Raw genomic sequence first — 13,824 nt, forward strand, 5'->3', positions numbered from 1 at the left:
AACTGCCATGGTGTAACTCAGACATCAAACTAACTGCCATGGTGTAATTCAGACATCAAACTAACTGCCATTGTGTAACTCAGAGATCAAACAAACTGCCATGGTGTAACTCAGACATCAAACTAACTGCCATGGTGTAACTCAGACATCAAACTAACTGCCATGGTGTAACTCAGACATCAAACTAACTGCCATGGTGTAACTCAGACATCAAACTAACTGCCATGGTGTAACTCAGACATCAAACTAACTGCCATGGTGTAATTCAGACATCAAACTAACTGCCATTGTGTAACTCAGAGATCAAACTAACTGCCATGGTGTAACTCAGACATCAAACTAACTGCCATGGTGTAACTCAGACATCAAGCAAACTGCCATGGTGTAACTCAGACATCAAACTAACTGCCATGGTGTAATTCAGACATCAAACTAACTGCCATTGTGTAACTCAGAGATCAAACAAACTGCCATGGTGTAACTCAGACATCAAACGAACTGCCATGGTGTAACTCAGACATCAAACTAACTGCCATGGTGTAACTCAGACATCAAACTATCTGCCATGGTGTAACTCAGACATCAAACTAACTGCCATGGTGTAACTCAGACATCAAACTAACTGCCATTGTGTAACTCAGAGATCAAACTAACTGCCATGGTGTAACTCAGACATCAAACGAACTGCCATTGTGTAACTCAGACATCAAACTAACTGCCATGGTGTAACTCAGACATCAAACTAACTGCCATGGTGTAACTCAGACATCAAACTAACTGCCATGGTGTAACTCAGACATCAAACTAACTGCCATGGTGTAACTCAGACATCAAACTAACTGCCATGGTGTAACTCAGACATCAGACTATCTGCCATGGTGTAACTCAGACATCAAACTAACTGCCATGGTGTAACTCAGACATCAAACTAACTGCCATGGTGTAACTCAGACATCAAACTAACTGCCATTGTGTAACTCAGACATCAAACTAACTGCCATGGTGTAACTCAGACATCAAACTAACTGCCATGGTGTAACTCAGAGATCAAACTAACTGCCATGGTGTAACTCAGACATCAAGCTAACTGCCATGGTGTAACTCAGACATCAAACTAACTGCCATGGTGTAACTCAGACATCAAACTAACTGCCATGGTGTAATTCAGACATCAAACTAACTGCCATTGTGTAACTCAGACATCAAACTAACTGCCATGGTGTAACTCAGAGATCAAACTAACTGCCATGGTGTAACTCAGACATCAAGCTAACTGCCATGGTGTAACTCAGACATCAAACTAACTGCCATGGTGTAACTCAGACATCAAACTAACTGCCATGGTGTAATTCAGACATCAAACTAACTGCCATTGTGTAACTCAGAGATCAAACAAACTGCCATGGTGTAACTCAGACATCAAACGAACTGCCATTGTGTAACTCAGACATCAAACTAACTGCCATGGTGTAACTCAGACATCAAACTAACTGCCATGGTGTAACTCAGACATCAAACTAACTGCCATTGTGTAACTCAGAGATCAAACTAACTGCCATGGTGTAACTCAGACATCAAACGAACTGCCATTGTGTAACTCAGACATCAAACTAACTGCCATGGTGTAACTCAGACATCAAACTAACTGCCATGGTGTAACTCAGACATCAAACTAACTGCCATGGTGTAACTCAGACATCAAACTAACTGCCATGGTGTAACTCAGACATCAAACTAACTGCCATGGTGTAACTCAGACATCAAACTAACTGCCATGGTGTAACTCAGACATCAAACTAACTGCCATGGTGTAACTCAGACATCAAACTAACTGCCATGGTGTAACTCAGACATCAAACTAACTGCCATGGTGTAACTCAGACATCAAACTAACTGCCATTGTGTAACTCAGACATCAAACTAACTGCCATGGTGTAACTCAGACATCAAACTAACTGCCATGGTGTAACTCAGACATCAAACTAACTGCCATGGTGTAACTCAGACATCAAACTAACTGCCATGGTGTAACTCAGACATCAAACTAACTGCCATTGTGTAACTCAGACATCAAACTAACTGCCATTGTGTAACTCAGACATCAAACTAACTGCCATTGTGTAACTCAGACATCAAACTAACTGCCATGGTGTAACTCAGACATCAAAAGCACCAAGGCTCACCTGTGAATCTCTGGAGGTTCCCGTTTTATTTTGGCACTTTGCTCCATCACTTCCTTAGCAACCCTGCCACTGAGAACCAACACAGAGACAAAATATAACCCTCAACCGTGCATTATCACCAAAAACTTAACTGAAGGATCTTCAAAACGTTACTTATAGCCAGTACATGTATTTACCTGTATCTGAATCTACTTCCTTTGAAGAACAGATTACTGCTGGACACCGTTCTGACCTGGCTGGACTTGTCCAACCTGTGAGTGAACAGAGACAAAAAGATTTAGCTAATGTAATAACATTGTAATAATAGCACATACACTACCGGTCAAAAGTTTTAGAACACCTACTTATTCAAGGGTTTACTTTATTTTTTACTATTTTCTACATTATAGTGATGACATCAAAACTATGAAATAACACATGGAATCATGTATTAACCAAAAAAGTGTTAAACAAATCTAAATATATTTTATATTTGAGATTCTTCAAAGTAGCCACCCTTTGCCTTGATGGCAGCTTTGCACACTCTTAGCATTCTCTGAACCAGCTTCACCTGGAATGCTTTTCCAACAGTCTTGAAGGAGTTCCCACATAAGCTGAGCACTTGTTGGCTGCTTTTCCTTCACTCTGCGGTCCGACTCATCCCAAACTATCTCAATTTGGTTGAGGTCGGGTGATTGTGAAGGCCAGGTCATCTGATGCAGCACTCCATCACTCGCCTTCTTGGTAAAATAGCCCTTACACAGCCTGGAGGTGTGTTGGGTCATTGTCCTGTTGAAAAACAAATGATTGTCCCACTAAGCACAAACCAGATGGGATGGCGTATCGCTGCGGTAGCCATGCTGGTTAAGTGTGCCTTGAATTCTAAATAAATCACAGACAGTGTCACCAGCAAAGCACCCCGACACCATAACACCTCCTCCTCCATGCTTTACGGTGGCAAATACACATGCGGAGATCATCCGTTCACCCACATCACGTCTCACAAAGACACGGCAGTTGGAACCAAAAATACCCAATTTGGACTCCAAAGGACACATTTCCACCGGTCTAATGTCCATTGCTCGTGTTTCTTGGCCCAAGCAAGTCTCTTCTTATTATTGGTTTCTTTGCAGCAATTTGACCATGAAGGCCTGATTCACACAGTCTCCTCTGAACAGTTGATGTTGAGATGTGTCTGTGACTTGAACTCTGTGAAGCATTTATTTGGGCTGCAATTCCTGAGGCTGGTAACTCTAATGAACTTATCCTCTGCAGCAGAGGTAACTCTGGGTCTTCCATTCCTGTGTCGGTCCTCATGAGAGCCAGTTTCATCATAGCGCTTGATGGTTTTTGCGACTGCACTTGAAGAAACGTTCAAAGTTCTTGAAATGTTCCGTATTGACTGACATTCATGTCTTAAAGTAATGATGGGCTGTCGTTTCTCTTTGCTTATTTGAGCTGTTCTTGCCATAATATGGACTTGGTCTTTTACCAAATAGGGCTATCAGCTGTATACCACCACTACCTTGTCACAACACAACTGATTGGCTCAAACTCATTAAGAAGGAAAGATATTCTACAAATTAACTTTTAAGAAGGCCTGTTAATTGAAATGCATTCCAGGTGACTACCTCTTGAAGCTGGTTGAGAGAATGCCAAGAGTGTGCAAAGCTGTCATTTTAAAGAATCTCAAATATAAAATATATTTTGATTTGTTGAAAACTTTTTTGATTACTACATGATGTGTTATTTCATAGTTTTGATGTCTTCACTATTATTCTACAATGTAGAATAAAAAAAACCTTGAATGAGTAGGTGTTCTAACACTTTTGACCGGTAGTGTACATTGTATCATATATTGATTGATTGATTCAATTACTGATAGTCAGTGTAACTCACTTGTAGAAAGCCTGATTCTCAACTCCACACTTCCACAGGTGTTTACAGGCCTCAGGTGTAGGTGCAAAATATGTCAAGATGATCTTCTTGTCCTGCAGTGAGTATACACATGTAGGTATGCATATGCACATCTGAGTATGACAGAGTATGCACATCTTGTATTTCACATCTTCTGACTTGGCTACCAAAACCATAGAAATAGAATGAATAGAACGGGTTTGGAAGCTCTTACCCTGGCATTTGACTGGTAAACTCATGGGTACACTTGCAATGGCTGCCTGGTATTGTGAGGCAATAATTTACATGGTATTTTGGAATGTTCTATAAACTGAGGCTGGATTGCCATGGTAATGCAGAATGTTCATTCAAATTATGCTAACTGATGTGGCTCATTGTAATGCCAGTTGAGTTGACTCAAATCACAGCACAGATTGAAGGGTACACTTCCTGCTTTTACTTTCTGGCATGGGTACACACAAAATGGCTGCCAGTCCACCAATTAAGCAAACATTGACTTGAATGGAGACACCACTTCTATTCATTCTATTTCTATGAACGAAACTACAATGAGTACACATTTATCTATCAACAATGGACCCCCATCTTATGTCCAGTTAAGTCATTAACTTCTCTATTACGGCTAAATTACACCTTCTCCCCAAAGGCCATTTCCATTGCATAAAACAGGTTTATCTACATGAATTTCACTGTGTAATTCCAGAGCAGAAAGGAACCCATTTTAATAATGCATGTCATGGAACCCACCTCTTTCTGATTTGCATATATATGGAATGTCTTTGCCTCAAACTTCAGCTTTGTCACCTCGTCCCTACCCACCAAGACAAGACAAGACCAGTCAAAACCGAACAGAACAGTGAGAAGAGTTGAAATATTCATTGTGACCAACTGACAGATTAGAACAGCTCTGTTTTCTAGTCAGGAGGGACAAATAGGTTTAGGTCTGAGACTGTGGGATTCTGGACTGCCAGGTTAAATAGAACAATTGCTAACGACAGGCAAGCCAAATGTCGCACGTTTTATGCAACAACTACACACTTACATCTCTTACATTGTATGCAACTATTTCTGTCTGTAAAACAATGAAGGCTTGACAAAAGTTATGACTATGCTAACCATATTATTACTCACCACTTGAGGAAATGGACTCTCCTGTTCCCCTGCAGGACAGTGAAGCCAAACGGAGTGAAGGCCAGGAAGGCAGGGTTCCCTGACACATCCTGACACAGACACAACACAAGTATTGAATACACGGTGTATGTTGTTGTACAGATGTCGGATCTTAACTTGATCACTCTTTTGTCGCAGAGGATTTTCCTGCTACATCAGGATATTCAAATTCAGAGCCTTGTGAGTCCCTGAAAAGTAGCAGTTGAGTCAATGGGATCAGGGCATGCCATCAAAATTATTTTCTCACTCGCTCAAACGCTAGGTCTAGGTCCTATTACTGCAACACTCAAATGTACCAAAATATATTTGAAATGCAACCATACACATCAACAACCACCATTTTATATAGCTTATAGGCTACGACATACAGTACAAGGGTCAACTATATCCCTTCTATACAAACACTGCTTCCAGCTGTCCCCTGGCGGCGATTTTAAATATTTCTTCATTATTCAAATCCTCCTGCTGCAGGATTATTTTCCTCCTGCGACGAAAGGTGTCAAATTAAGATCCGACATCTGTATGTAATGTACAACTGGCCTCACAAACAGAATAGCAAAGAAATCATATTGTATTAAATTAGGTTCAGGCTGTACTGGAATCAATAGAGAGCTAAAAGGACTGCCAGTGCAGAGCTATAATGAACCCTTCTCTTCTCATGGTGTTTGTACCTTGCAGGGGTGAGGGTCCACACCATACGTCTCCAGCTCCTGGGCCTTCTGCAGGAAGTTCAGCTCTGACTCTTCTGGAGTCTGTCCTCTGGGAGATGAGGACACAACATCAGTCTACTGTGACTCGACAGATTACTGTGGGGTGGGCTGTGTGATGATGGATGAAAAAGGTTCCAGCGGTGAGCTAATGATTTGTAAAGTGAATTTTGTTTCATTCATTTCAGTGAGTGAAAGATGAGAGAGACCAACACTAGAGGGAAGCAGAGGTAAGATCCTGTAGATGGTCTACAGTAGTAGAGTCTGTATATATGAATACTGCATATACTGTGAAGGGGGGAGGGGAGAGAGAGAGAGCCTCTTGAGGGTGATGTGATGTTCAGCTGACTGGCAGAGTTGTCCCAGGTTGCCACAAACTAATGACACAGCAGTACAGTACTGAGAAATACACACCCACCCATCCACCCACACACACACACACCCACCCGCACACACACACACACACACACACACACACACACACACACACACACACACACACACACACACACACACACACACACACACACACACACACACACACACACACACACTCATAAGGTCACTGCGGTCCCTTCACCCACTATCCATAAGCAGGAAGAGTTGGACAAATAGCAGCTAGGAAAATATTGTATATTCAGCATATGATGTGGATATGAAATTGCATATCTACGGCTTAGCTAGGGTCATGCATAATGTATCTCATCAACATATCTATTTTCATCATGGATGTAACATTCTATCTAGGAGAGATAGGATGATCTTGTATCAAATTAGGCCCACAATCATCATGCTGATGATGACACTATATTCAATTACAAGCGCTAAGTCAAATATCATAATCATCTGGTAGAGAGAGAGAGAGAGAGAGAGAGAGAGAGAGAGAGAGAGAGAGAGAGAGAGAGAGAGAGAGCGGAAAGAGAGGGAAAGAGAGGGAGAGAGGAGGCTAGTGGGATGGATGATGTCTATGTTCAGAATCAGGTGTGCATGGAGACTACAGACAGAGACTGAGTGAACTATGTGTCAAATAAAATCACAATGAGGAGTCTGACAGGTGTCACCTTACATTAGTTCTGTCTTGTGGATGTCAGAGATGCGTCTCTCCAGCTTCTCTGAGTGTTTAGGGAAGAACTGGAACTTAGAGCTGTAGCCCTCAGGATGCTTTCCAGGATCATAGTCACCAACCTCAGCTGGGGGAGGATGGAGAACACAGGAGACAACAGAAACAACTTTACCTGTGATGTCTGTAACACACACAAATACATTACTGGGAAGACCTATGTAACCCATATGACATAAAGCATAGTGACCTGGCTGTTATAAACCACATGTATTGTGGTCATGGTATATGCCGTCAGAGCTTCTCTTCTATATCTCTGCTATAGGTTAACCAGGCTGTTCTACTGCTGTTCTTTCATGCAGCCCTGAGATTCTGTAAGAGCCAGGCCCAGACAATCAGACAATGGCGGCCTTGTCTCTGTGTGGCAGGGGAGCAGGAGCAGGAGCCTTAAATCAGCTGCCTGAATGCCAATGAGGATGCTGCCACAGTGCTGGAGGCTACAGCCTGAGCTCTAGACCTATACCTCCACCACACTACCTCAACTCACACACTCACATCACAATGAAAACAGTAGGTGACAGTGGTATTTTTCCATTAAGTCTTATAACAAACACCTTTATAAAACCCTCTTAGGACTCACTCCCCCCTATATGAGATATCTACTGCAGCCCTCATCCTCCACATAAAACACCCGTTCTGCCAGTCACATTCTGTTAAAGGTCCCCAAAGCACACACATCCCTGGGTCGCTCCTCTTTTCAGTTCACTGCAGCTAGCGACTGGAACAAGCTGCAACAAACACTCAAACTGGACAGTTTTATCTCAATTTATTCATTCAAAGACTCAATCATGGACACTCTTACTGACAGTTGTGGCTGCTTTATATGATGTATTGTTGACTCTACCTTCTTGACCTTTGTGCCGTTGACCGTGCCCAATAATGTTTGTACCATGTTTTGTGCTGCTACCATGTTGTGTTGCTACCATGTTGTTGTTATGTTGTGTTGCTACCATGCTGTGTTGTCATGTGTTGCTGCCTTGCTATGTTGTTGCCTTAGGTTTCTCTTTATGTAGTGTTGTGAAGTGTGTTTTGTCCTATATTTATATTGTATATTTTTTTTAAATAAGAATTTGTTCTTAACTGACTTGCCTAGTTAAATAAAGGTTCAATAAAAAAAATAGTCTAGAAAAACATGGGGTTGCTGTGGTCCATTTACCTTGTAGTATGTAGGCAGCCAACATGGCAGCATCCGACGTCTTACACAGGAGACGACCATGGTACAGATCTCTCTTGATCTGTAGGAAGACTAGATATCTGCAAAGGAATATCAGAAACTGTGTTCTTTGGTCCACTCCAAACAAGCAAAGAGATGTACTGAACCTAAATGATTTGTTTCTCATTTCTTTCATTCCATTTGTAGCTCCATTTAAAGGGATGAGTGGGTCATACAGACGGCCCAAAAGAGCCCTGATCTTAAATTCCCAGACGATGTTCTTCACTTAACTCTTTGTTCGTTTGTTGGTTGTTTGGAAAGGGTTTGTAGAGGAGAGTGTTTGAGATCGACAGTGTTTGGTAAAAGGAAGGCCTGTGGCGAATAATGGCGCGTGTCTCTGAGTCTGTCTCTGCTCCTTCCTGCCTCTAGCCTACAGGGCCCAGGAGACCATTCCATTTCCAGCTAAAGCACAGCCACTTCCACAGCCCAACACAGAGGGGACTTCACCTTATCTGGCCCTTCTCTTAATTGGAACCTTTTATCTATCAGGTTGAGGAGATAGTGAAGAATTCTCTTCCTCAGAGATCTGTCAACATGAGACTCTTCTATAAAGCAGGATGATGAAATAACTTTTCCACTTCTACTAGTTTGAGTCAAACAGTCCCCTGGTTGCTCCTGGGTCGTTCTACACAGGGTGACAAAACAACTTCATGTGGAGAAGGCTTCCTCTCCAATTCAATATCAAATAGGTTAGAATCCTGCTGGAAAGTAAACGGCACAATAGATAAAACTGTCTACAGGCAACTCCATGTGTCCAGGTGTGTTAAGACATGAGAGGAAAAGCGCCATTGTCAGGGATGTTTTGGTGCAGGAATATCAGCATTCAGCAGGTTTACCAGGTCAGCAGCATAAACAATATAGTGTCTCTATGCAACATAGGCTCTTTGCCCCACTAGGAGATGAAAGGAATAAGTCATGCAATAGAGGTTTAATTCTGTGACCCAAGCTTGTTTGCGTGATGAGTAGCCTAACCTTGCCTGAGACCTGAACACGTAAAGTCAGATAAGTCACAACTCTATACTCTGCCTTCACATCTTCTCCTCCCTGCAGAGTGCTGCTGACTTCGCCTGGTGCAACTTAATAATATACCCTCTAGCTAATAAATATATGGAAAACCAGTAGGTGTCCCAAATGACACCGTATCCCCTAACTAGTGCACTACTTTTAACCAGGGCTCTGACCAAAAGTAGTGCACTATATAGAGAATAGGGGGCCATTTTGGATTCACACCAGGCTTTTAGTTCCCATCTCCCCATCATTAATACATAACCCTGTCTAGTCTCATTCAGAACCTGCTCTGTTAACCACATCCTTACTTCCTACACTGCAGTACCATCCTCCTCTTCAAATAGAACTTCACTTATCGTGATCTGAGTGGATCTGAGTGGATATGTGATGATTATCTTTCACCCTGGCTCTGTTCTCTATGATTTCACATATCTGTGATTTAGTTATGATTTGAGTTATAATTAACTCTTCGTGATCTACTGATTTAACTGTAGTCTTCTGTGACAGACTGTTACTTGGCCAGCACACAAGAGATGTGGTTTTGGGTTTATAGATCAGTTTAGCTGTGGTCCATGGAGAGTCCTCCTTCAGTCTTCTGGTTGAGAATGTGATTGTTATTCAGGCTCTTGCAATTCATGTAAACGTTTCATGTGAGATCAAGTTGCCTCAGACTGCATCCCAAGAAAACGCACATTTCAGAATATCTTACCCAGCATTAATTTCACACACCAGTGGCTTATCTTCTCTAAGAGCAGTAACGCAATAAATACCATTATTAATCATACAGCAAAATGTCATAAGTGTGTGTGTGTGTGTGTGTGTGTATGTGAGTGTGTGTGTGTCTTTACAGAAGGTGCTGCTGGCAGCGTCACCAAATGGTGGAGGATTGGAAAGCGTTCTCTCCCTCCCTAGCTCCGACTGGGGTTATGAGACAATGGGAAGCGTTCTCTCCCTCCCTAGCTCCGACTGGGGTTATGAGACAATGGGAAGCAGTGGAAAGTGAAAGGGGCTAGATTGCATGATGACGAGACTAGGGTTACGTCCCAAATGGCACCCTATTCCCTATATAGTGCACTACTTTTGACCAGGCTCTGGTCTTAGTGAACTACATAGGGAATAGGATGCCATTTGGACACAGACTAACTAGGTGAGGTGTGAGGAAGGCAGCCGTTCTGCCGTTCTCCTCCTCCCTCCTCCTCCTCCCTCCCTCTTTCCTCCTCCTTCCTCCTCCTCTACACCGTAGTTTGACTGTCAGAGATAGAGTACCACATTGTGCAGGCAGGGTGACCTGACATTGCAACTTAAAGAAAGAGTTATCTGGTCTAAATCCTCCTACAAACGGATTCACTGTAGGGTTTTGATACCCCTAAAATCAGCTTGTGCTCACTCATTCATGCCTGTAGTGATATTCTAGATGTGTGTAAAATTCAGCATCAACATGAGAAGTTTCAATCAGATGAAAGAGAGTGATTGCCCACTGTTGGAAGAATCCAACGTAATTTGTACCATTTGGACCAAACCAATTCTTTTAATCTATTGCACCCACTGTAGGCAAAATCCACACTCTATTTTCCTACCACCTAGCTTTCCCTCCCTCCCTCCCTCCCTCCCTCCCTCCCTCCCTCCCTCCCTCCCTCCCTCCCTCCCTCCCTCCCTCCCTCCCTCCCTCCGAGTTGGGTTGACAGCAGTGCATGGCTGGCACCCTAGTTTCCTCAATTATAAGCCCACTCCATTCTGCCTGTCAGACTCTGTCTCTAGTCTCTTACCTTGTGATTTCCTCTTTCAGGGCAGCTGGGTCGGGAGGGTAAAACTTGACACGTAAACACATGGTGAATGGAGGCTGGGCTGAGGGGAGAGGTCACATGTTAGAAAATAGGCTTTTTCTAGTAGTTACTGTGACCTAACTAGTAGTAACTGCCAACGACTCAATCACCCAATCAAATTCGCAACTGCATATCATCATGCATAATTCAATAGTCATACATGGTCATGCATTCATGTACTTACATTTAATTTGTTTGGCAATACATTTTGTAAAACCCAACCAATGCTGAAAGACATAAACAAAAACAAATCAGTCAAAAAGGGTGTTTTCTAGGCGCTAAATACCTGACTGCTCTCCCTCTGCCTCTACTCTAGACAGTAGTGACAGACTACGTTGTCTGATTGCTCAGTAGTTGTGCAATCTGACTTGTTGTCTAGAGCTGGAGGGCATACTAGAACAGAACTCCACTGAGCATCCTAATGCTGTGTTCTCTCTACCTCACTGATGTTTATATTCTCTCTCTCTCTCTCTCTCTCTCTCTCTCTCTCTCTCTCTCTCTCTCTCCTCATCATTCCCCCTCTCTCTCTTACTCTTACTGATGTTTATATTCTCTCCTTCTCTCTCTCTCTCTCTCTCTCTCTCTCTCTCTCTCTCTCTCTCTCTCTCTCTCTCTCTCTCTCTCTCTCTCTCTCTCTCTCTCTCTCTCTCTCCTCATCATTCCCCCTCTCTCTCTTACCCAGTGACTTATAGAGATGAAAGAAAGGAAAGTGCTTTAGAGGAAGGACACTCAGAGAAACGCTTGTTGTCTGTCAGCTCATAACCATTTGGAGGAGAAAAAAATATCTCTGGTGAGTTGAACAGATGTTATCTCAATTAATCTGTATGAATAAAGGTTGAATGAAAAATGGAATACATTAAATGAGTGGGGAGGGTAAGACACTACACCGGTGATACTGGCCTAGTTTGTTGACGTTCATCATATCTCCCAGACTTCACCTGTCTCTCCCCTGGCCTCGAGGTTCTGCTCTGGAGAGGAGGGCTTGGTTGAGTGCTTCAGTGATAGACTGTGACAGAGTTGTGTCTATCAAAGCCTCATACACCCTTACTACAGTCCTTCTATCAAACCCTGAAACACTGCTCTAACTACATGCCAATCTGTAAGGTGTATAGAAGAGATGGACAGTGAATATAGACTGGGTTAAGTACTCTGACTCTGACTGAGGAAGGCACCAGTATTCATGGATGCCAAGAGAAGCCAGGCTTCCCCAAAATATTGATAAATATATATATATATTTTTTAAATGGACTATTCGTCTCTCTGTGTTTCATAATTTTCCTTCAATTTGCAAGGCTGGAATGTATCTCACCGGAGAAAGCATCCGAGTGAGCGAAACAGCGCCCCTCTGTCTCTGTGTGTGTAGGCCATCTATTTGATGCTGTCTGGTCAAAAAGAGCATGACATTGTTGCCGCCTGTAGTGTTGAATGCAAGGGAAGCCAGCAAGCATTTGGCTTCCATTCATAAAAAGTATAAATAGCCAATCAGTGTTGAAATAAACTGAGTGAGCTCAACTGTTAATGATCCTGGTGCACCAAAAAAATGTGTCAAGGGAAGCCAGTTTGGATTTGGCTTCACTCCAATAACATCACGAGAGCAATACGTCATAGACAGAAACAACTTGAATTGTTGCATCTCATGTTTGTGGCTAGCTAGCTAAAGTGGGCCCTTTCCTAAATTATCCATTGATGGAGACAGGGATTTGGAGTTGTGGTTTTACTTAATTCTCTGTACTGGCCAATGATGGCGATTCTGATCCAACCATAAATTCATATATGGTGCCCTGACCTGAGAGAATGGAAGTTCAATATGTAGCTAGATGTAGAAGGCTAATGTTAACTAGCTAACATTGCCCATGAAAGGAAGTTAGGCTAGTGAGCAAGCATTTTAGCCAGGTAGCCTAGGACAACAAAAAATAAAAGAGTGTACTGTATGACAGAGTCACAGACCATATCATCAACATGAAAGAGAGGAGGATGGAATTGGCATTTATCTACAAGTAGGGTGAGTCAAAATGTTATTTCTACTTGCACGGATGCACACACGCATACACACACACACACACACACACACACACACACACACACACACACACACACACACACACACACACACACACACATACACACACACACACACACACACACACACACACACACACACACACACACACACACACACACACACACACACACACACACACACAGAGAGAGAAATCAGAACAGCCACATCATATTTAGCGTACGTTGATTGGACTCAATTGTGTTTGGTATCTTTTAGTTGTCACTGTATTAGACTAGGCAGAGGTGATTTGATGATGGTGAAATGTTGAAATTGAAATGGTGCTGGATTAGTGAAGGCAGCTCCTGTTTTCTTTTGTGACTTGCGGTAACTCTCCCTGGTTCTAAATCAATAGTTGTTTACTATTCCGAAAATGTTTGAAACATTAACTTGCTTGACCATGCTGTAGGTCATGTAACTGTTTGTTACATACAATATGCTTTGTGGACTTCACAGGACAGAGGTTGCTTTCAGGTTTTGTGATGAAACAAAGGTGTGGTTGAATTTATTCTGCCACTGTGTCTTCTTATTGTCTCGGCTTTAGGCCTATATTTCACGGTCACAAGGCATATGAACTAGGCTGTATCACATCCGGCCGTGATTGGGAGTCCCATAGGGCGGCGCACAATTAGCCCAGCGTCGTCC

The 13,824-nt window shown here is 42.6% G+C and overlaps 1 protein-coding gene across 1 annotated transcript in view; it reads right to left on the reverse strand.

Annotated features, from left to right (window-relative positions):
• Positions 1 to 2,179: 2,179 nt before the first annotated feature.
• LOC120039635 (FERM domain-containing protein 5) overlaps positions 2,180 to 13,824 on the reverse strand; it is a 139,178-nt gene continuing 127,533 nt past the window's right edge. The window contains exons 3-12 of the mRNA XM_038985049.1: positions 11,305 to 11,347; positions 11,064 to 11,142; positions 8,233 to 8,330; positions 7,023 to 7,146; positions 5,921 to 6,008; positions 5,211 to 5,299; positions 4,827 to 4,890; positions 4,062 to 4,153; positions 2,360 to 2,434; positions 2,180 to 2,252 (exon numbers count right to left, since the gene is read on the reverse strand). Coding sequence (XP_038840977.1) covers positions 2,180 to 2,252; positions 2,360 to 2,434; positions 4,062 to 4,153; positions 4,827 to 4,890; positions 5,211 to 5,299; positions 5,921 to 6,008; positions 7,023 to 7,146; positions 8,233 to 8,330; positions 11,064 to 11,142; positions 11,305 to 11,347 — 825 coding nt within the window. The remainder of the gene's footprint in view (positions 2,253 to 2,359; positions 2,435 to 4,061; positions 4,154 to 4,826; positions 4,891 to 5,210; positions 5,300 to 5,920; positions 6,009 to 7,022; positions 7,147 to 8,232; positions 8,331 to 11,063; positions 11,143 to 11,304; positions 11,348 to 13,824) is intronic.

The sequence above is a fragment of the Salvelinus namaycush genome, unplaced genomic scaffold, assembly GCF_016432855.1.
Source record: "Salvelinus namaycush isolate Seneca unplaced genomic scaffold, SaNama_1.0 Scaffold286, whole genome shotgun sequence".
In the NCBI taxonomy this organism is placed as follows: Eukaryota; Metazoa; Chordata; class Actinopteri; order Salmoniformes; family Salmonidae; genus Salvelinus; species Salvelinus namaycush.